The sequence below is a fragment of the Pocillopora verrucosa genome, chromosome 11, assembly GCF_036669915.1.
Source record: "Pocillopora verrucosa isolate sample1 chromosome 11, ASM3666991v2, whole genome shotgun sequence".
Lineage (NCBI taxonomy): Eukaryota > Metazoa > Cnidaria > Anthozoa > Scleractinia > Pocilloporidae > Pocillopora > Pocillopora verrucosa.
In genome coordinates this window covers 19,477,617-19,501,386 of record NC_089322.1, presented here as the reverse complement: position 1 = coordinate 19,501,386, position 23,770 = coordinate 19,477,617, and the positions used below count along the sequence as shown (strand labels likewise).

General features: G+C 38.9%; 1 protein-coding gene and 2 pseudogenes across 1 annotated transcript; 1 reads left to right on the top strand and 2 right to left on the bottom strand.

The window, feature by feature from the left end:
* Nucleotides 1-1,512: 1,512 nt before the first annotated feature.
* Nucleotides 1,513-5,955, bottom strand: LOC136284321 (mediator of RNA polymerase II transcription subunit 20-like). Its single transcript, XM_066174498.1, has 5 exons — nucleotides 5,814-5,955; nucleotides 5,018-5,166; nucleotides 4,280-4,443; nucleotides 3,442-3,531; nucleotides 1,513-3,348 (listed from the first exon to the last, which is right to left on the bottom strand). The coding sequence occupies exons 1-5, from the start codon at nucleotides 5,825-5,827 to the stop codon at nucleotides 3,136-3,138; spliced, it is 630 nt and encodes a 209-aa protein (XP_066030595.1). The 5' UTR covers nucleotides 5,828-5,955; the 3' UTR covers nucleotides 1,513-3,135.
* A 348-nt stretch (nucleotides 5,956-6,303) lies between these two features.
* On the bottom strand, nucleotides 6,304-15,746 carry LOC136276969 (uncharacterized; annotated as a pseudogene).
* A 185-nt stretch (nucleotides 15,747-15,931) lies between these two features.
* Nucleotides 15,932-18,966, top strand: LOC136276971 (mesencephalic astrocyte-derived neurotrophic factor homolog; annotated as a pseudogene).
* Nucleotides 18,967-23,770: the final 4,804 nt, after the last annotated feature.

Sequence of the window (23,770 nt, the reverse complement as noted above, 5' to 3'; positions counted from 1 at the left end):
TAACAATAGAGTTCAAGAAAGCGGAGCTTCACACTTAAGTAAAAAAACGTCAGCGATGACTCACAATAAAATAGTCGTTCGCCGTAGAATGAAGGCAGCGAAAGGGCTGCATTGGAAAATCCTCCAAGATCCTCCAAAATTACACGCGGGTGAAAAAGGAAAGCATGTCAAAACGAAAAGTGAGAAATCTCATTCGAAAACCGGAGATGAAACAGAAGCAAGTTCTGCTGCAGTAGTTGGCGGTGTCTTAGCAGGAGTGTTAGCCATTCCTTTCATTGTTACTGTTATTGCCCTTATATGGTAAGTTTAAATGAGTTAGGTACATTCTCGATTAAGGGGAGATAAATTGTTCCTTTATTAGAGATAGCAGCAAGTCCAAAGACAATTCTAGAAGATTTTTTCACATTTGAGAGAAAATAATGTCAGTGTCCACTCTATAAAGAGGTTTAAACTGTGTAGAGATGCTTCAAATGAAAATGGCTTCATGCCTAAACAGAAATTTTTTTGTAAGTAAATGGAATCTCCTTTAAAAAAAGGAGAACGTGTACGTGGCAGCTGGAGAGATCTTATTGTTCTTATATCGGGTCGGAGTGAAGATATCGCGGTGGGCTTGGGATTGAATTGGGATTGGATACAATGATAACTAGTTATCTTCAGCAAGATTCCCGCTCTACCGAAATATTATTTTTACTGAAGCTAAGAATAAAGAAGAAATAAATCCAATGTATTAGAGGAGAAAAATGTAGAAATATACGGAACAAAATCAAGATACATTTATAAATTTACTAAGTACAATCATGAAAACTTTGTGTGCTCGATTCTTATCAACCCAGACACTAAATATTAACCTTCTCGATACTTTTTTTTTTTTTCGTGTTCTCGTCCTACCCAGGAATAAATGTCAGAAAAGAAGTAATCTTGTCAGGCCTGCTGATTCTGAACCGCAACTAGCTGAAGTAACAAGAACTACTAGTCTGGATGGAGATCTTAGTGACGGTGAAATCAATTACAAAACGAAGTTAGTGATGGTGAAGCCTTACCAAGATTCTGAACCTAAAACAACTCCCTTCCAGAATGACCAACCCTCTGATCCTACTACGCCTAACAAATCCACAGACTACCCAGTTACTGGATTTTCACAACTTTTCAACAACTCTGCAGATTGGACTTTCCCGATCACGAATGATCCATGCAGTTCGACTTCCTCGAATGCGTCGCTGAACTGTCTTTCTGCAAGCCAAGTAGAATCAGAGAAGGGAACTTTGTTTCTCTTCGAGGAACATAATGGGACACGGGCAACTTGTCAAGAAACAAGACCAAATGTGATGACAGACAAGGCAAGTTCTCTGACGATTCAGGCGAAGGGAGATGAATGCCAATCAAAAGATTCTGGAACATCTCAGGCATCTCTGAAGGAATTTCTAAACGAATCTAAAATCCTGTTGGATGAGAGAGATGTGAGGTTTTCAGAAGAATCTTATAATATGCCGATGATTCCATGGAACAAAGTTGTGGTAAATGTGCTAGAAGACGAAAACATTAAGTCCTCGCTCTCCTTTTCGCCAAACGTGCAGTTGCCAAGTTATCAAAAACATTCTGAAGAGGCTGGTTTTAATTCTTTGAACGTAACTGAGGCTGAATCATCTAAAGAATATAGCGACTTGCCAGTTGTACCGAGAGAGGAGGTCGTGATAAATATAGGAGACGGAAATTGCATGATATCTCCATCGACTTTACATCAAAACAGCAGCGTGCACCATCATGGCTATGGTATAGGGCCTGGGAAACTTCACATGACTGATCTCAAGGATACAGCTTCTGTCAAAAGTTCGGGAGAATCTCCGTGTAAGACGCTACAATCACCTTGTAAAGAGGTTAAAATAGGCCTAAGAGGTCCTGCTGAATCACAAGTGAAATCACAACACTCTATTCCTGTCAACTGGTGTCCTGAAAAACACCTCTACATGAACGAAAGCGCGATGATTTCCTTGACAGCAGAAGACGAGGTCCACTGATATCAAAACTGACGAAAAACAACAACCTTTAGAGGAAGAAGTATCATGCATATCTTAGCTGTATCACCTCAACAGTTATTTACATTTTCAATCTCAGATTGGTTTAACATAGAGCGTATTATGCTTACAAGTATCTATCACAGATAAAAAGCTGACGGGCTCCTCCATATCTATTCCTAAAGCAAATTCTCCAGCCGCTCTTAGCTCACGAGCGTGTCCCAAATCTAAGCCCAATAAAATAGTACACTTCAAAGGCGAAAGATGGTGCAAATGTCACTTCTGAAACACGCCTTCAAACGGAAACTATCTTAGAAGGATCCATTTACAATAAACTCTACTGATAACAATCTCTCGTCAGCTCTCACAGCAAAAGAAAAACCCTCACCACGTACTTTGCCGGCATCACTTAAATCTGGTCAATTCGTGCCTGAAAAGTCTTTGAAAGGAGGACAAATAGTGCCCTTGTTGTTTCTAATTCATAAAAAAAACTCCATAATCAAGCCAGCCCCAAAATGTGCGACGATGATTTTCATGTTTTAGCAGTACATTTTAGCGAACTCTCAGGGACACATTATTTGCGAAACATACAAATATATTTGGTGTATAAATGAAACATATAAAATCAAGAGCATTTCAGAAACGTTTTTTGTACATTGTCTTCCGCCAAAACAAAAAGCGCGGAACTTTGTTACACATCCTTTGCTATTCGATTCTGTATCAATGTCGATCTTATTTGTCCCCGACTTTGATTTACATCTATTGTGCCCAACCAGTCAAAAAAGTGCTAAAAGATTTCACTTATTATTAATACATGAGAAGCGAGTTACACTTATTCGAAGTTTTACAATCTAAACTGGATAAAGGGCCATTTCACAATTGTATACTTAGTTGCCACGCTTTTGATTTTGAATGAGGCTGAAGGTGACCTTGTTGTGATACAGACCAGTATCTAGTTAGCATGATAACAAAGTAATTTGCATTTGAAGAGCAGCAAGGTTTGAATCATAAGAAGGTCAACCTTAGCATCACTCCTGTTCAAAGGCTTGGTAACCAAGCACACAACTTCAAAATGGATCATTAGATACAAAACACGTATAAGGGGCTTTGGACTGTTTATTTACTAGGACAAAGAAGTGGCTCCAGCAGACTTTCTATACGTATTAAACACTTCAATGTATTGGAGTATCGTGTCTGATGGACAAAACAGTTCGCTTGTTTTATTGCTGCATTTGGGAGGTGGAGGAAGCACAATTGAAGGATCCATAAAGCTCAACAGAAACTCACTGATCAATCCCCAACATTGTTGAGCATCTAAGCAGGGCAGATACTCCACCTGAAAATTTAAACACCAAATAATAAATAAATGAATAATTGATGAACGCAAAACAAAGAAAAGAATTAAGAACTCTATATTGTTTTACTGCACCTCAACAACGATTCCTTTAAAACTTGGACCCGCAGAAACTTGTCCGAACTTAAGAACAAAGTCTCCCAACTCATAGCGATGTCCTTTCGCCTGAAAAGCATTAGAGTGTAAAGGTGTAAACTTGGTTATCACCTTTCTCTAAAAGTTGTTCATATAATTGCTCTGGTGATTATGGAGATGCACACATTCTGATTGGTCAAGTATTGCACCAAATCTCTCTATTGTCACCTTGCATTAGGTGATTATAGCAGGGGGCACTAAATTTCAAAATGGCTGCCTTGTATTTCGTCAATGCTATGCAGGAACTGATAAATGCAATAGAAAAAAATTCAATTCTGAGGAGCACAAAAGATGTCACTAAGTTTAGCATAACACTTTTCAATAGAAAAATGTGAAGTTTTAGCTGATTTAAGTTAATAAACCTGTTAAATTCTAGTGGAAACCAGCTGCAAGGAATCAAAACAATTGTAACAGACTGGTTTCAACAACAAACCAAATTCACAACAGAATTCAAAAGTACCTGAGCAATCAAACTAATATTACTCACCTCAGGCTTTGTGAATACTGTTGAATAATCCTTGGACTTTGTCTTGGGGATCATTCAACAATGTTCACTTTGCCTTTGGTGAATAATTGTTGAATAACAGTTTTTCCCTATGGGATGATGTCAGTTTACATACAATGAAAAACTCTTGACGACTGTCTAAACTTCTCAAAGGACATTTGCAGGTGAGCAGAGGCAAGCACAAAGTGAGTGTGAGAAGAAAAGGAAACAGAAAAAGCTACAAAACTAGCTGCCCTAAGCCTTAACTGATTTTTACAAAACCAAAATATTCACCTCTATTTTCGATGTTTTTCTTGGTGCATAGAATGTCTTAAGTTTAGACATCAAGGAATCAAAACCAGAATCTGCTACCAGACATGTGCCTGTCTCCAGAACAGCAAATGATGAGTAGGGAAATTCTGTACTATGCACCAGATGAATGAGTTTGCTAGCTGTACCTTTAAGAAGAACAAAAAACTGGATAATATTGTAGATAAAGAAGGTCATTGGAGTTGGACTTCATGGCTGACAGAACAATATTGCTTTTTTTATCTTTACACAGCACAGGTTTGGTATCCTTAACAAGATACTTTTTAAGAGAAAACTAGACTTCAAGCTACATTTAGGATTTCTTTCAACTCTTTGCCACCGCAAAAGTAAAGCAAATATGAAGTAGTGGTAAGAACAGCCCCACCCCACCCCCACCCCCACCCCCTTGTGGCTTGAGTTCCATTCCTGCAAAGGCATCATATTTAAGTTCAGTTTGTCACCAGTTTGGTCTGCAGTCTGAAGATTTTTCTCCAGGTTTCCCAAACTTCTCCTCCAAAGTATTATGCTATTAGGAATATGTCTGTCAAAGCATCCCATTCAAGGTGACAACCCTTTTCACCCTTTTTCCTAGTCAGCCACATGACTACTCAACTTACATGCAGACCTCAACAGATTTGAAGAAATGTGTGTGTTACAGAGGAATATAGCAGTGAGTTCAGAGATGGACAAGATCAAGGACATTAAAGTGCTCTCTGTACTTACTGAATGTCGTTACTGCCTGGTAAGTCTCACAGTTGACACACCAGTTACCAGTCTTCTGAGCACCCATTAACTCGGCACGTTTTTGAAGCTTCTCAACTGCAAGAGCCTGTTGGCCACTTTTTCCTTCTGGAAGTTCCACTGGAATCAAGCTTAAAATTAAATTATACTAATGAGTTGTTAAGAACATGTTCAGAGACAATGATAGGCTTTGGCACCTTTTAATATGGGAAGAGTTAATAATAAGAACATTACTTTTTTCTTCGTGATTATGGACTACAGTACTTGGTTCGAGTGCACACATCTATAGCATTTTATGTGCAGGGACGAAATACAATCACGATCTTTTGCAATGCTAGCCCTAAAAACTTAACCACAGCTTACAGAGGTGGCAAACTTCAAAAATTGCTCAAATTAAGATCAGTTTGGGACTCGAGTCTCTTGCCAAGTTCCAAGTATTGACGTGGTGAAATTCTGAGTAATTTTTGTGGCGCAACAACGATAGGCTTTGGCACCTTTTAATATGGGAAGAGTCAATAATGAGAACATTACTTTTTTCTTCGTGATTATGGACTACAGTACTTGATTCGAGCGCACACATCTATAGCATTTAGCGATCATATGGTACACAAAGTATCTTACTGGAGAGCAAATGCTAGTATTGGACATCCCAATTAAAGCAGCGTTTATAAATTTTCTTTCTGCCGTTCTCCCAAAAAGAAACACGCTCTTTGACAGTACTACGCTGTTTCGAGCAAACATCGCCTCAATTTAATGTTCTACTGATTTCATAACTCACCAAGTTACTCCCATTTTAACCGGATCTGTGTTAACGCCTCTCTCTTACTCTAGTTGACGAGATCAACCATTTATGTCCGGAAAAATTAACGACTAACTGTCTAATGGACGAAACATCAGTTGCTCAGATTTGCGGCCATCTTGGAACTTAGTCTCCACGCCGTCCGCTCTCCTAGAAACCTCGTACCCAGGGATACGCTGATAGCGACAAAACGTGAACAGCAGGGGGAGGGAGGGGGGTGAGGGAGTAAAAAGCGGCTTACGGAATTATATGCAGACTTCAAAGATGTAGTCATGTGCACTAACAATTGCTAAAAAGTAAAATGAAATAAAATAAAACGGTAATAAATACTGAAAAAAGCGAGTTATTTCCAAAGAGCGTTCATGAACCATTCTACTGAAATATTGGTATTAAAGTTAAGATTACAAAAACAAAACCGAAAAACAAAACCCTCTAGGGAAAATTTACCAGGTACATGTTCACAGTAACATGAATTAAAAAATCAAACTTTATTAGTTAAGATAACATTTCATTTAAAGAGATTCCGTCTCTCATTAACAACAGTTCGTGGAACAAACATCTATTTACAAAAAAATAATATCTTTTAACTGTTTTTAATGAGTAACGAGCATTCTGGCAGTGGAATCACAGCGTTTTTCACTTAAGAGTAAAAGCCCTGAAAACAAAACTTCTCAAAGAAATTGATTTACAGTTACAAAATTCCTGCTCTTTTTGTTAATTAAAAGAATATATTAACCTTTTGAGTTTTTCAGCGTTTGTATAGGGGCACATGTGGGTAACGTTTTAAAGTTTCACGAGAAGCACTGTGAACCAAGAGAAATGAAGGTCAAGGAAGGACGTTCAGAGATCTCTCCATCTAAGACATGTCTACTAGAGTTAACTTTAGTTCAGACGGAAACAGACGTAAGCTTTCCTACACTTCCGAATTCGTGCTGAAAAAATACCTTTCCCTTCTTTTAGAAGTCGATTTGATCATTAAAACGTATCTCACCGCTCGTAATTATAATACATTCACTTAGAACGGAGGTGTCCGAAAACAGACCCGTTCGAGTCACTTGCTATAAATAACTATGATGAAATTACTATTTTTAAAGCCTGGATTACGAGCTTTCCTCTCTCTTTTCTCATTTTCCATGATTGATTAAAATCACCTCAAGAAAACTTGTCTGTAGCTCTCTTAATCCCAAGCAGATCATCGGGCAACAACCAGATACACGACTGAAGAAGAAATCCCACTCTGCCCACGACTACCTTAAGTTGTTCGCTCGACCAAGTTCGCCTCCCAAACAACACATGACGACCCTCGCCCCTTGTACATGTGACACTTCCATAATATCACACGAAGAATGACTTCACTTGCAAACAGTTTGCTCGAATGAATTACTGAAGGAAAAATGTTATCATTGTATTTTCCACCTTTTTGTTTGACCTAACAAGAATTCGCCACTACCCGGCGCGGGAACTGGTGCATTGTACTCCAACAGGGCACTTAAACTAAGCGGTTCCCACAATCTACCCTGGCTCTTCTTCGCTTCCCTTGAGCCCATGCTACTTGGAGGGGCTGAGAGAGTTTCTCTTATATTGATCCCTCTATGTGGCCCTTTAGAGAGTGGAGCCATTTCTTTAGAACATCCAAGAGCCTTGTGTCGTTTGGCGAATTCTCCCTCACAGGTCGCCATTTCTTCAGTGAGGAATACAATCTTTTCTCCTCCGACAATCACGTCTTTTTTCTCCGGTTCATGTGTGCTTTCTGCTCTAGGGAAGGGTGGTTCTTGTATCGAATGGCGTTCTCCATCAGCGTCTGTTAATGCGAGCGTTGGTAATCGTGCAAGACGCGTTTCCTAGGGATGAAAATGGTTAAAAAACAGCTGTAACTTTTAGGCTAAGGCCTGGTTTTTTAAGTCTAAAGCGACTGGGAATTTTGATGCTTCCCCTTAATGATATGCGATTAAATCTCAGTGCTTTCTAACACTAACGAGTTTAATCCATTCTTTTTCTACCTCCTCTTAGAGAGTGGTCTGCCCTGTAAGGGTTTAAGGGTCCTTTTGCTGATCGTCATTGTGGTATTTGACATAACTGGTTACGCCATAAAGTAAATCTCAAATGAGTGTCAAAAGCGTGGGAACACGCGTTTGACCAAGTCATGATTAGTTATAGTTAGAGACGATTGATCTAGGGACCAGGGCGAATTCTTAGTTTTTAGATCAATCACAGAGCGAAGCATAGTCCAGGCAAATTAAGCTAATTCAATCCCAAGGGGGTACGTTTCTTAATGACTGCGGTGCTGCGTCGGTGGGGGAAGGGAGGGGGGAGAGGGGAGAGGGGATAGGAGGTATTACAACAGTTGAGAAAAACATATTATCTAATTCAATCCCGGATCATTTTGGACACTAAATTCAAAATTACTTTATCCAAGATTGAACCATTCCATTCACGCTCTTACCATGGGCATGTCAAGTATCTGCTGCGGATCGTATCTTGGTGGACGACTCACTGTCCCCTCAGAGGGTCCCTCGGGGTCCATAGTTTTCACCAGTAGTTTGGTTTTATCACGGTTCATATGAGCTACTCTGAACATAAGCTCTAAACGATGCCGTGTGAATTTAATGTCCTGTATCAACTGGCTCTCACTTACACGATCCTCTTCAAAGACCTACAGGCGGAAAATTATGAAATCACAAAAGTATTCTTCGAGTGTCGACTGATTTAGCTTCGGTAACATTATTACTACGCGATCAATACGTTTGGATACGAGCCGGGAAAAATGGGTCTAGTGCACAAAATCGAGGCTCTCTAGTAAACCTCCTTTAAAAATATGATACGACAAGATAAAGTCGTATTTTCTGATAAATGATTTTGTGAAGTCCTATGGAGTCCAATCGTACAACCAAAGAGTTAATTTAAAGAAAATCCAAATAACACACGGAACAAGTGAAATCCATACAAAGTAACTAGTCGATGACTGGTAAAAACAAGATTGTTTTGCAAAGAGCGTCGTCTAATCGAAGTCCAAAACACAGTGATAAAAATTAATTTATAAATTAGGAAATAATTAACTTCACAAAAAGGTCAAAATGACAGAATCATTGAACAAGTACAATTATTTATAAATTCATGACGGTGTGTTCTACTTACATTTTCTTCGCCCTTGCAGAAACTCCTTCGCACTGTAGGTACGTTGTTGTGGAGACACTCCCTTAGGAAAGCCCTGTAGGCATTCTACGACATGAAAAAAAGGGAACATATGTTTAAAAAAATTATGGTGTTTCCTACTGATTACACTTCAGCCCAGTAGAGAAACAACATCAGAACATTTATATGCAGGGACGAAATACAATCACGATCTTTTGCAATGCTAGCCCCAAAACTTAACCACAGCTTACAGAGGTAGCAAACTTCAAAAATTGCTCAAGTTAAGATCAGTTTGTGACTCGAGTCTCTTGCCAAGGTCCAATTAGTGACGTGACGAAATTCTGAGTAGTTTTCGTGGCGCAAGAATATAATTTTCAAACAGTTGGAAATCTTAAAATAACAACGCTACAGACGTCAGAATAAATTAAAACTAAAAGACACAGGGATGACAAAAGACGTCGAAGAGTGAATTTAGTTACAGATTGTGCAAAAAATTGAATTACCTTTACATCAACTGGTATCATGTCATCTTGTGTTTCTAGTTTAGATTGCGAATTGCTCCTCAGTATTCCCCACAGCTCACGCGCTCCAATGCCACTCACTGAACAAAATTGCAATAAAGAATAAATGTTGTTATTTCAAGTCATACAGGTCACACAATAAGTCACTGCTGACCTGTTCAAAGATCTCAGTCAATGGAGGCTGTTAAAAAGGCAGGCACGCGAGGAAAAAAGGAAAGTGAGAAACGTTACGTGGTCGTTTCCCGCTGTGCGCTCACTTACTTCAGACAAGAACAACGTGAGAAACGCGCGTTCCTTTTTCTGCGCATGAACTCCGCGCGCGCGCGTTCCCACGCGAAAAAGGTTCTTAAAATACGTACGTTTTCTCTGCGTCGCCATCGGATTAAGAGTTTTCTTAGCTCCTTCGCGGAAAGTCGGATTAAGAAAATCTTCGGCATCCGCACCCAACAACTTCTGCAACTGAACCTCAACAGGATCATGGAGTAGTTCCTTGAAATTATCCGTGAGAAGCGAACTTTCTACCACAGCCGTTCCGTGACTGTCCAGACTAGACTGACCGGGTGATTGAGTTTTTGCACTTTCGTAGCTACTTTTGGTATCTCGCGCAGACTGTGGCGCTCGGACTGGTTCGTGGCTGCTAATGACTCGCACGTGTGATTTTAAACGGAGAGCTTTCTTCTTGTCTTGAGCTGTGAAAGTAAATGTTTCATCAAGTAATTTAGCCGCAGTGGATGAACATACCGGCGAATTTTTTCCTAGCCTGCGCAACTGTGCAGGTCAGGTCATTTCCACTGCAAGACGCGCGTTTCTCTGCCCGCGGAAGGATTTTAGACTAGTCAATAGCGCTAGACCTCTGACAGACCTTTCGCTGACTTATGTTTCTCAAAGCACCTCAGTTTCTCGCGGGTAGAGAAACACTCGTGCCGAAGGCAGCTAACAATAATGCCCTGCTCGCAGACTAATTACTTCCTTTGCAATATCTCCTGAGGAAAAGTTGTTCATGGTTGCTTGAGTGGATGAAAAACTTCACAAGTTTACCATGGCAGTGAAGAAAGCTGAGGCAAGGAACTTACTCGGAAACGGTTTTCATAAGCAAACGGCGAGCGGAAGAAGAATGCAACCACATCCGACTCCAAATAATGTATTGAAATTGTATTGAGAGACTACCACTCCATTGATGGTAGGAGTGAACGGATTTAAATGATTCACAGGAAACTGGCCTTGCACCTGATTTCGAGAGGCCCATTATTTCAATTCAAGTTCTCTTTTACAATAGATGCAAGAAAAACCTACGCGAAAATCACAAAACTGTCTCCAAGAAGCATCAGCTGAGCGTATCAAACGTTCTTGAGTAAACAAGGTGCAGAGATAAAGTATTTTATTTGTGAAGGGGGGAGGATGATTTCTGTTGATTTGCGCTCAATTATTACGATGAAACCATCTACTACTCTTAGTCTTCCGGAATCTAACATTCATGGCTAACATATGTACATAGCTTTGTACTTCCACGTAAAATGATGAACAGGGAACCAGAGATTTAAGAACAATGTTTACACGTACGGCACACGGCAGGATAAGAACTTTTCCTATTTGCCTCTCAACTGCTTATGCAATAAGGCAGTTTTCTACAAAATTTTTTAACGGATTGGAAGGAAAATTAAGCGAAAATAAAGAAAAGTTTAGTCGTTCATTTTTGAAGAAAATGCAAGTTTAAATCCACTAAACGCTGTCGAAAATGTGAAAAGTATTTTAACCCAAAAAAACGAAAAACAAATTTCAAAAAATTTCTCACTTACCTAAAACATTTCGAACGAAATCGGTGTATTCTTTCGACTTGGCCATCTTTGACAAGCGTTTTGCTTCTTTCAGCTAAAAAGTACAGAGTTTCAAGGCATTACGACTTGTACATTGAACAAAATATGGTTATATATTCATGAGAACCAACACTTTAAACAACAAAGTGTTACCATGAAACTTGCATCTCATTAAGGCGCAGAGTGAGCTAACAGAACGGTGTTACGCATTATAAAAAGAGAAGACATAAAGAACAAAAACTTTCTCAGTCAAAACAGCGTCAATTCGTATGACAATTATATTTTTTGTGCATACCATCTTGTGGGGCAATTTCGTATCCAAAAGTTAAAATGCAAATATTAGATTGATAGGTAAATTATTCATGATACAATTGAGACATCATACCATGAAATTCGCAATGCAACCCTCACATTAACACGATCATCTCCTTCAGTGCCCATGACAATAGCGACATGTTTTCAAAATTTTATTTCGAAAAGCAAGCCCAATTCGACTGTTCCACGACTGTGCTCTGTTCTACTGCAAGGAAGAACTGTTGGGGGAGACACTAAACCTAGACAAGTGTTTGATCGCCCGGGTGAGGTTCAAGTCAGTGGTTTTTCTCGAGATCTCTACTGCTTCCAGAGGGTTCTATTAACAAAAGACAGCACAATCGAGGCTTCCTTCTTTTACGATAAATTATTACATACCACTTTCATTAACAGTCTATCGAAATATGGTCGAAAAACTTCGGCTTAAAGTCCCAACTTACGTCTCGAGGAAACCGTCAAATCGAAATTTACTATTAACGTTTAGACAAACTTATTCGTAGTTTCTGGTCAGAAAGAGAGAGACCCTGGGAACAAGAGTAACGCTTAAAATTCAGCACGGAACAATAATGCCATCGTTTCGCATCTAGAAACATTTAGACTTTTGTTTTAAGCGTATTATTCGCAATCCGCGTTAAGTCCGCCGTTAATCTTTCCCATCCTTAATTGATCTCGACCCATTCCACGTCATTCTTACCTCCAACTGTCTGTGTGTCCTTTCAAACTACGATTCATTTCAAGAATTAACGTTAATGGAAGTTTTCCTCCATCAAAAAAATGACTCAAAAGAAGTGATGCACTACGTACTTGTAGCTATGTACTAAAACATTCCGATTCAGAATTTGCTGGTTCAGTTGTAGTTTGGACCCTCACAGGCGAGTCGGAGAGAGCTTTGCCGGGGCTCATGCAAAAATAATTATTAGTGCCAGACCCCTTACAGACCTCTCACCGACTGGCGCTGCTAAGAGGCCTCATACTTTCCTGAAGGCGCTGAAACCGTGGCGGTCGTGCCGAAGTGCTAACTGGGTAAGGTCCTGCTCGCCGGCCGTTCAAGTTATCTTTCGGCAGTAGTCCTTAACTCTTCTATAAAATTTAAGCTGTAACATCTCACCTGCCACCGTTTCTGTTCCAGGTGAGCTTGACGCTTCTTAAAGAGCGAGTCTTGTCTTTTGATGAGTTCATGTTGTATGGCGACTCTTTCCTTCAGGTATTGGTAATGTTCATCTTTCTCCTCTTGTTTGATCTTTGACCACACTTCATATAAGCGGACAGATTGCTGCAAAAATAAGGAAACGTCACAAACTACTAGCGGGCAATACCATAAACGCTCTCGCAAGCCCCATTCCCCCCCCCACTCCCCCCTCCCCGGGCTTCCAGATGCAGGCCTCATGGATGGGGAGGGGATTATCAGAAACTTCGAGTTCCAGACCACCATGCCCGGTTATTTCTGTTATTGAAACATCTAGCGTATGTTGAACGTCACGCTGTTACAACACAATTATTTCATAACATACTGGCTGTCTACAATAGTAATTTGGTTTTATCTCCTGAGTTGAAAATGTAGATTGGCTACCGTAAAGAGTTCTAAAGCTGACCATTCGAGCGTTACAGGGTAATTTAGAAATATCAACCAAGCTGATAACGTAAATTGGCCAACGTAAAGAGTTTCATAGCTGACGTTTCGAGCGTTAGCCCTCCTGACTTTCGCTCTGACGAAGGGCTAACGCTCGAAACGTCAGCCGGTTTGCAAACTCTTTACGGTGGCCAATTTACGTTATCAGCTCAGTTTATAATAGTAAATTACCCTGTTATACTCTCCCACCGACGTAGCACCACAATTTCTTTAGAAACTCACCCCCTTAATTCGAGCGTTAATCCTTCGTCAGAGCAAATGCTTGTCAGTGCTTGTCACACAATGCAAGCCAAAGCATCTGCGTAACACAACACTTATCACGCAAAATAGTCACACAACATCTTCTCACAGATTACCTCTCTCTGAATGATTAGCTTGTTAGCCCTTTCGCACCATAGATCTCATTAGTAATTCTCCTTACTGTCAGCCATACAATTCTTATGACGTGAGTTTGGAGAATTTGGTATTGGATCAACTAATAATCACCTAATTGATATTTTCCTTTATTCTCATTACTTGTTTACTTGGTATTCTATTGATAATGTAAGGAGAAATTCTGTCCTGGTCATCTATGGGAGGTAAACACAACAAACTACTGAGGTACCTGTTCCCTCTCTTTTGCAGCCTTCACTTCGGCTTCAACCTTCTGTTTCTCAGCTTCTGCCAGGTGCTTATTTTTGCTCTTTTTAGAATGAACAGAGCTTGCAGCATTACTGGTTGTTTCCAGAACCCTACACATGGTGGATAAATGTAATAATACAGTTTTTTCATTAGAAATCAGACTTTTTGCATTGCTCTTCATTCAGATGCCATACAATTTTAAAGAGGAACCTGTCAATGGAACATTTACACACAAAACCTTTTCAAGTCCACAAAACTGCTTCATTCTTGTGTGACAATTTCACCTTCTTTAAATGTGTACGAAGTCTTCTTTAGAATGACTCAAATTGCACAATATTGCTAGCTCATTGTGTAGTACAGTTATACTTATCATGAAAAATCTGATTGGGTATTAGAGCATTCAATCAATGTGCAATAGTGTGTGAAGTTGCCACTACAAATGCAATACCTTAGGTGGATATTGCTTTTATCATGTTGACTTCAAAGTCTGCCTAGTTTCCAAGCCCCTCATCTGTGTAGTGTTCTCATACTTAAGCAAACTCAGAGAAGTGTCTTCCTTTGCAGTTTGAAAAATGCATAATAAAACAATGATTGAATTTGGTTGTCCCATGATATCACAAATTATCGAACCTCAGACATTGGTTTTGATAATTCACAATATCATGCTCAACCTCATCCAATAATTGCTTAACAATAGAAGCAGCTTTTCATATTTTTTGTGTACTGTGACCATGGTGTCTTGAAGAGAGCTATTAACTATTACAAAATATCAAAGTTAAGATGGGAGACCTGGTCCAGCAATATTGAAATTTAAGGTGGAAACTTGGCAGCAAGATGATGAATTTGTTATTAGTTCATTAACCTTTCACACCTTCATATCAGTATGCAAGTTCTCCATACTGTTTACTATACATTTTGTGGTGCTGACAATGAGAATTTGTTTAACAATCAAGAGCTTCTTAAGTTGGTGATCATTTTCTTAATTCTTGCAACCTTAGTGTGTGATTCAGGAATGATACTGCGAGAAAACATTGGATGCTAGTCACTGCTAAGGAATATAGGGTAAATTCACAAGGCAAAGGTCCAGGTTTCTTGTCTGAGACCATGCTTGTGGATATAAGATTTGTTTGCTTTCCACCAGTTAGGATTGTAATCTTATTATTTAGAGTGCTTGGTAATGTACCATTTGAATTATTGTTTTACTTCTATTTTTCCACCTGCTTCCACATCATAAAGAACATTTTTCTATTAATAAAATACACATATATAGCATGTTATTTTATCCTATCCAGTGTTATTAAAGAACCATCAATCTCAAAAAGTCAGCGATCTTTCTTAAACAATATACTCTACTCATGTCTACTGGGCGGAAAACATAAAGCTAACAACGAGATGGATCTTGTGATAGAAATCATCTGTGACATCCAGTATGATGTAACTCGGAATCAGAGATTTTCCAATTTGTTGTTAATACAAACAAGTTTAGAAATATCCATGCCAAATGTTCAATGATCAATTGATTTCTTTGGAAAGTTATTTTACCAAACTATTATTAACATCATTAATTTTTTAGAAGAAAGGTACGACCCATCGTAAAAGCTGACAGTTTTCTGTGTACTGTTGTCAACATCAAGAATTGTCGAGTGGTTCGAATCGCGCTAATTAGCCACAAAATATATTGGTGAGCAACAAAACATCAACACATGTACGTCAACTAACTTTTGCTTGTGCTTTTGGGTGTAAACACCGGTAAGGCAGGAAAAACTGACGACAAAGACATCTCAACTACCAGCTTGTCTCCTTCTTAGATCCACCATTACAATCTTCATTCGATTTTAAAAACAGATTAAGGAAACATTTCCTTCCATTTGCGTAGTTTATTTCCATAGAGATAGCGATATGTATGAGCGTCTTGTCCGCAGTCGAGGCCTGGTGACTGAGTTTTTTAAAAATTGAAACGCTGGTCATAAATATGCGGGCTTTTTTCTTCCTTTTAAACCGCTGGCTATGAAAACTGTCGGCCGATGAGATATCTAAGCCAATCAGAGATCGCCAACTAGACCGATAGCACTGGCATTTGCGTAATCAAACGGCTAACGCCAAAGAGTGTACACGAATTAGGCTTCGGTGATTTTATGGTTTTACTTGTGTGATCGAGCTAATTTCTTGAGGATGTGGTTATTTATTGTTCTCACACTAAACGCCTTACTCGGCTGTCAGGTTTACTGACAGAGGCGAAGTTAAAAGAAGGAGAGTGTGAAGGTAAATCTTACATACAACCTTAAGCGGCAGGAAGTGAAACTCAGCTAAACTTATAACATGACACGTATGGCTGTACGGTTGTTAGGCCTTCCCTTAGACTTAAACATGTAGAGGTAATGAAGAGTTCTTGTATCTCACCCAACAGACCGGCCAAGGGTTCAGGGAAATTATGAGAACTTTCTAGGCCTTAGAATTGCAAAGGCACTTTTTTTGACACAACGTAATTGTTGAAGACCTGCAACCTAGATACTAAACTCAATGTACTTTTTTATTTTATAAAAAAGAAAATCCAGTGAAAGTTGAAGTTTGATTAAGTTTTTAGATTTTAGTAATTTATGGAAAATTCAAGCTTTCGGCCTTAACAGGCCACGATCTTGTGGAGTGGTACAAATGCACGATCTTTAGTATAATGTAACAGTTCCTTTTAAAACTTTCAACTTATATGATGTAATATTACTGAGCCGGTGTTGATCTTTTTCTTGGAGTCTTGATGTTTTACTAACTCAGCTCATTCTTGGACTGATCCGGTAATAAGAAATAATGGAGCAATAGTTTACACTTGTTTAGCATCTGTCGTCTCAACTGTGTGTCACGTTTCCTTTGGACTGTGTTTCACAGCTGTTGAGAGTTTCAAACAGACACCAAAGCCTGTGTGTAGTAACACTTTCACTCCAAGAAAATTTGTAAAAATCATTTACTGCTACTCAAATTTTTACATCAAAAACAAAACTTATCTCTTGGGAAGAAAAACCTTAGGGAAAAGTAAACTACCCTTTTAACTTTGATTCAGTCTTCATAGTGGACATTTCCCAGAAAAAAAATTGGAAGGCTTGAAACAGCTGTGAAAACAGATATATTGGGAAAAAAACTTCAAGCCTCGAATGTATTTGTATATGTTGCATGGCTAAATGCCTTTTTTTCTTAATATTTATTCCAATTTTGTGGTATTATCATGCTTTATAGCACATCATTATTTCATTAACATTGGACATATTTTTCTTTTTAATCAATAGTTTGTATAAAGTTTCTGACAAATTTTGCAAGTAAACTGTCAAGCGATGAAATGTCTGACATGAAAGCAATTGAAGAAAAGTTCAAAGCTGCTTGCAAAAAGGCAAAGAACAAAGAAAACAGATTTGTAAGTGCATTTTATAGTATGATCATGTTTAAAAAGATGTACGAAACCAATGCATTTGCATGTAAGAGGTCTGGGTTCAAGCTTGGAATTCAAGATTTGGCTGGGTCTCTGTACTTTACTCTTGCACATGACACCTCACTCAGTTCACTCACTTCCTCTCTTCAATGGGCCCTAATAGTCTGTGGATTCATAAGGCATACAAGATGTTAGAACTTCTTAGCTACTATGCAAAGTTATCTGGCTAACTTTCAGTGGCATGGGCCTTTCTTCAATCTGATGGAAACCTTGAATATTGCAGAGGGAGGACAAAGCTATTCATAGGATGTATCAAGTATCTGGTGATAGGATTCATAAGTCTTTTGACACTTATCCCATTAATTCTGACCTATGCAATGGTCAGCTTTTTGGTCTACCAGGGTCAGTGTTTAACGGCTTTCAACAAATGTCTGGAAAACTTGAAAAATTACTGGGAGAAAAGAGAGTGCATTGCACTTTTGTTCCACTCAGGGAGAGATTGAGGAGGAATACTCCCAATCCCTTCATCAGTGTTCTCCCTCAATTTAAGCAAAAACAGGCACATAAATTTTTAAACTGGTAAAGAAATCCTCTTGTGCCTTGAGTTTTCAAGAATTCGAAGCTATTTTAGGCAATAATAAGAGGTATTACAGGCAATAATTTTACCAGTTACAGCCGGAAAAGGAAAACCCAGCTTTATGCCTCAAAAATAAGCAGATGAAGCTCAACTGTAGTTAATCACAACGCTTTTGTTTTGATCACCCAGTGTTACTACATTGGAGGCACTGAAGATGCTGCTACCAGTAGTCTTAATGCAGTCCTCAAGTCTCTGAGCTACCACAAACCTGCAGAGAAGATCTGCGAGGACCTTAAAAAACAGGACAGCCAAATTGTGCTTTGCAGTATGGTAAGTATAAATGTAAAGAAATTCATTATTTTTTTCATTTTCTTACAATTTCATGTACTTATAATCTCATTGAGATACTACTCTTGGGATAATGTAAAGAGCATTGTTTGACATGACTTGTACCAGTGGGGAAAGGTTTTTATTTGGGAGAGAAATGATAAATTTACTCTAAGGAAGTGAAGTATTTGCTTCTATAATATTAGTTGAGGATTTTGCACATGTCAGTGGCTTCTTTTTCTCAAGTTATTAGGGGTATAACTACAGTTAAATTGTTCACATGCTGATATAAATTTTGACTGATCCCTATTGCAGACAAGCAGATTGACCTTAACAATGTTGACCTGAAGAAGCTCCGAGTGAAGCAGCTCAAGAAGATTCTCAGTGATTGGGATGAAGAATGTGTGGGATGTTTAGAGAAATCAGACTTTATCAAGAGGATCGAACAACTCAAAAGTGAACACACAGAACTCTGATGACCTTAGCGAGTAGAAAGTTATTCAATTTAGCTTGTAAAGTGAATTACACTGTACTCTCCTATGTTCTTACAATATGAGCTGGAAGTTCAGTTTTGTGACTGTGCAGACATCAATTCTGTCTGTGATTTGCATTGCACTGAAGTAGGGTGGGGGGTTGCTACCCAACAAAGTATTGTGGAAACAATCTTTTATTCTCTCCTTACTCCCGTACCCTGCATATAAAATGGTACACTTCATATTCTAAGGTCAAATCTATGTACACATCTTAAGGCCGCTGGTTGTTACAAAGGCACTTTTGGTTTAAAATGAATTGGTCTTATACTGCTTTTTTTGAGTAAAATTCACCATAATACAATGTTTGGTTGTGAAACACACTTCAAAAGGAAAAGGTATTTCAACTTTATCAACCCTGAGAGAGCAAAACAAATTCACATTTAATGTACATTTACCTTCAATGGTTGAAAGTTTCCAAGAATCCAATTAAAGTTTGATATATTGACTTAGTAAAATTTGAAGTGTTTTCTGAACAGTTATTGATGTCAAAATATACATCTAATCCATGTCACCTGGAAAAGGGAGGCACCTCAGTTAATAACCCTTTCGCTCCTAATTTTTATTAGTAATTCTCCTCACAGTTTTTTATACAGTTCCTATTATGCCAGGGTGGAGAATGTGGTATCATATCAAGCTATAATCCCTTCATTGGACTCTTTCTTTATTCTCATAACTTGTCTGCTTGATATTTATTGATGTGTAAGGAGAAATTCTGTCTTGGTCACTAGTGGGAATTAAAGGGCTAATGGTGGAATCCCAAAGGGAGAGAGTTCGCCAAGAAGATCATATTGATGGCAACTCTGTGCGAGTTTGGTTAGGGGATAAGGGCCCTTCCAGGTAGGAATAACCTTTGCCCCAGTAATCCTGACACATACTTCATCCATGACCATGATACAGAAGACGTCATTTGTAATTACCATTCTCCGGCACTGTTTAGAGGAATCTCACCTCTAGGAAATCAGGTTTAAAAATTCCCCTAGGGTTTTCAGTGTCTCCAGAGAGATATCAAGGGGATTTTTATGGGGTAATTTAGTATTACCATCTAAGTTGATAACGTTAATCGGCCACCGTAAAGAGTTTCAAAGCTGACGTTTCGAGCGTTAGCCCTTCGTCAGAGTCCTTCGCTACTAACGTTCGAAACATCAGCTTTTAAACTCTTCACGGTGGCCAATTTAAGTTATCAATTCAGTTGATGGTACCTAAATACACTGTTATACTCTCCCACTGAAGCAGCACCAATTTCTTGAGAAACTTACTCCTTTTATCCGGTGATTTAGGGTATGTAAGAGTTCCCAAAGAGTTCCTAAGGAATTGCCCGAAAATGTTAAAGGATTTGCAAAGGGTTTGAAGAGCCTCCAAAGAGATTGCAAAGTGATTTTAACGTTTGCTTGAGAGATTTGCAGACCGATTTGGAGAGTTTCAAGGGAGATTCTCTCGTCGTAAAGGAAAACGAACACTCAGCCCTTGTCAAGGTTTGATGGAAACTTTCGTTCCCCTCCCAATGCAGTCTTAAACCCTCATCACCAAGATTGCCAAGTACAAGAGGGGCAAAGAAAGAAGAAAGTATTACTGTTAAAGAGTTTGTGGCTATGCAATCAAGGGAAACACAACGATTAAAAGTTTGACGCCACTTTCATGTTCATGTCACTTCTTTTATTTTTGATAGTTAGGACACATCCGAGCATAGCTTAAAAATTAAGACACGTCCAAGTTAATAAATCATGACTCATCCAAGTTCAAATTTAAGTTGACATCTTAAATTACCGCGTATTCACGGGACAGAAACAGCTGCTACAATTCCCATACAGTTTCCAACTTGTTTCCTCTACAAAAACAATTTGTTTCCTCTACAATCAGGAAACATCATGACACCAAGATAAACCTTTTCAGATAATCGTCGGATTCCGACGAACTCCGTTCGATAGCTTGTCACTATAATTTATTTTGCCTATAAAACTAAAGTCAAACTTCTTTAAACAATATGCGTGAAACTCTTTCGCCGAGGAGCTAAGTCGAAACAATGTCACACAATCGTTTTCGTTCAACATGGTGAAAAGAGCAGTGCTCAATGAATGGTTTGCGCCACATCCGGGTGTGGCGTGATACTATGATGTAACCAATTGGATCAAACTATTTACTGCATCCAGAAAATCACGCTTAAAGCACATGGAATCCGTCCACATTTCCCGCGCTAGACTGTCAGACTGTGGCTACCGTTTTCCAGCGCTTGTCAATTATTTTTCTTTTCTTCATTTTTTTTCTTCATATTCTTGAGCCTCAATCGCTCTCGATTGAAGTTTTAGCCACTCGTTACAACACAACTCTTCATTCAAAACTTCTCTATCTTTGTAAATAAAGTAATAAGAGAGATGGTAAGTTTTGAGCTGGGTAACGAAGTGGAGCAATGTTCGTCTAGTCACGAGTGTTGGACAAAGAAAAAAATTCTAACTCCCCATAAGGAACTGAATCTCAGACCTTCGGATTCCGCGCTCCGCTGCTCTACCACTGAGCCACAGAGACTCTATGGTGAGAGAGGCCAATTACGAAGTTGATTGTTCGGAGCGCGGAATCCGAAGGTCTGAGTTTCGATTCCTTATGGGGACATAGAATTTTTTCTTTGTCCGACGCTCGTGACAAGGCGACAACGCATCTTTCTCTACTCTATCTCTATATCGTAAAATAGGTTTTGGGTATTTTTGGTGGTAATAACACTTTCAATAGAGCAAAGTAACCGATTGTCTCAAAAAACAAATTTCTTAGCCTTTGAAAGAAAAACAAATCAAAACAAATAGGTTCCTCTTCAAATCATACAAGGCCGAAGGAATAAGATACAAAACGCTCTAAAAGTTGCTTGCGTCTTTAAAAAAAGAATACCAATGTATTCTATACACTCGTCTGAGTACAAAAGATTAAATGGAAATGTTTTCGATGTTAGATGAACCATTTTTGTTAAAACTAGCCTTAAATTGGCTAAGAACCGCAGGATAGAAACGTTTTCACTCTTGAGACTTACGCAAACGTTTAACATACATTGAAACTTATTGTGAACTGAAAACAAAAACACACAAATTAGATATTGTGTTAAAAGTTCGCGTTAAACCAAAAAATTATCCTAAGTAGCTTCTCGATACAAAGTTCAGTCCAGTTTTCATAAAAAAAAAAAGATATCTCTATGAAACTCGAGAGCAACTTTTAAAAAATTAACAAGATGTATAAATTCGGATGCTACTAACCATGTGTCTAATTCAACTATGTGTAAATTCTAAAGTACCTTGGATATCTACTAAAAAGACTATCAAGCTGACTGAGTCCTCCACACAGGCTGATTTCTTATTCAAACGTAATCAAGTTAAGCACCATTTTGAAAAATGCTATCATACTCTTTGTTAAAAGGGAATGCTAACATACAATGTTTGTGTACAACTATTGTGCCACAGTGACAGAGGCGGAGACTACAGGATTGCGCTGCGCGTGCGCGTGAAGTACGATAGTACTTTTCGAAGTGGCCTTGTATTTAGCACGCTGTGTTCTCTAAGATCCCAGAAATTAAAAAATAGAAAATTATCCAATATCAATTATGCTCACGTGGGAATCCATCCCTGATCGCTTTTCACCAAAATATTCATCACAAGCCGCATTCACACTGCATTCGGGATAGAAGATACCTTGAATCTAGAAATAACTTTACAAGGATTACCGTTAGAATGACTCTCGTATGCAGGATCCAGTATATACCTTCATCGACTCCGACACTGTTAAAGCCTAGAAACAATAGGGAAAACCTGACTCGTTCAAATTGTCACGCAACATGTGACACCGCAAGTCGTTAGCTGGGCCAGGAAGCGATTTAAATTGTTACGCAAAAGCTGTCAGAGTCGCTATTTCAGCAGTTTTTTTGCATGATGTAGATCCAAGCGAAACTTTGCAACAAATCTGTTTAAACCTGAAGAAATGATCAATTTCGCTAACCAGTCGAACACGCATTGGCAAATGCTCTTCGACTTTAAAATGTAGCAATGTCGCGCGAGAAATTCCGCAACTACGTTCCTAAAATAAATTCAGCTTCACTATTCTTTGAAACAACCACAGCAATGGGCAATTCCTGCTACGGCATAACATACTACAACAAAGCAATAAAGCTAATAGGCTATTTTACAGTTGTGTACTAGTTGCCAAGCCTTTGATTTGGAGTGAGGCTGAAGTTGACCATGTTGTGATAGAGACCAGTATCTAGTTAGGCATGATAATAAAGTAATTTGCATTTGAAAAGCAGCAAGGTTTGCGTCAGAACAAAGGTCACCCTTAGCCTCATGTTAAAAAGGCTTGTGCAACCAAGTACGTCAAAAAATGATGTGTCGAAAGTATTCTGGCGTTGCTTTGGTTTTGCTTTTTCTTTGCTCGTGATTTGTCCACAAAACACGCGCCACTTCATCAAACCAATCAGATTCAAAACTACAAACCCACTGGTGTCTTCGGTTAACGCGTTTTCCCGACGCTTCAAGACGCGTGTTCGCTTGTTTTTCCCTCGCAGTCCCCATTGACCTTATTGTGATACCTACACTTAAACCTGTGATTGGCCGAGGTGATTACTGTTGGTTCTGTTGTTTTCGACACTCAACTCGAAATGCGCCTGTGAGACACATTAGCGTTACAATAAAGACAATAATACCCAACACTCGACGCAAAAAAACATATCTAGTAATAGACTTGGAGCTCCCCAAACAAAGGCATAACCAAAAACAATTCTAACATTAAAACTACGAGTAGCAATTTGTTAAATGGGGCTATGCGTCTTTCTTGCGTGTACTGCATATTTCACCTTTGACACTCAGAGGGACTGGCATCTAGTTTCTCCTTACAATATCAGCCCTGACTCAAACATGTACTGTCCCCAGAATAACGTAAGTATGATCACTGACTAACGACCAGCTCTGATGTGTTAAACAAATGCTCCCGGATACAGAAACTTTTAAAATGTATCAAAAACAGTACGGAGAATATGCATACTGATGTTAGTAACCGAAAAGGGATTTTTAAGACATTTATTCCAAGGT

Coding starts and splice junctions, on each gene's coding strand:
- LOC136284321 (XM_066174498.1), bottom strand. Junction 4,444..5,017: donor CCAGGCAGTAACGACATTCA/GTAAGTACAGAG, acceptor TTCTTCTTAAAG/GTACAGCTAGCAAACTCATT. Junction 3,349..3,441: donor TTAAAGGAATCGTTGTTGAG/GTGCAGTAAAAC, acceptor TTAAATTTTCAG/GTGGAGTATCTGCCCTGCTT.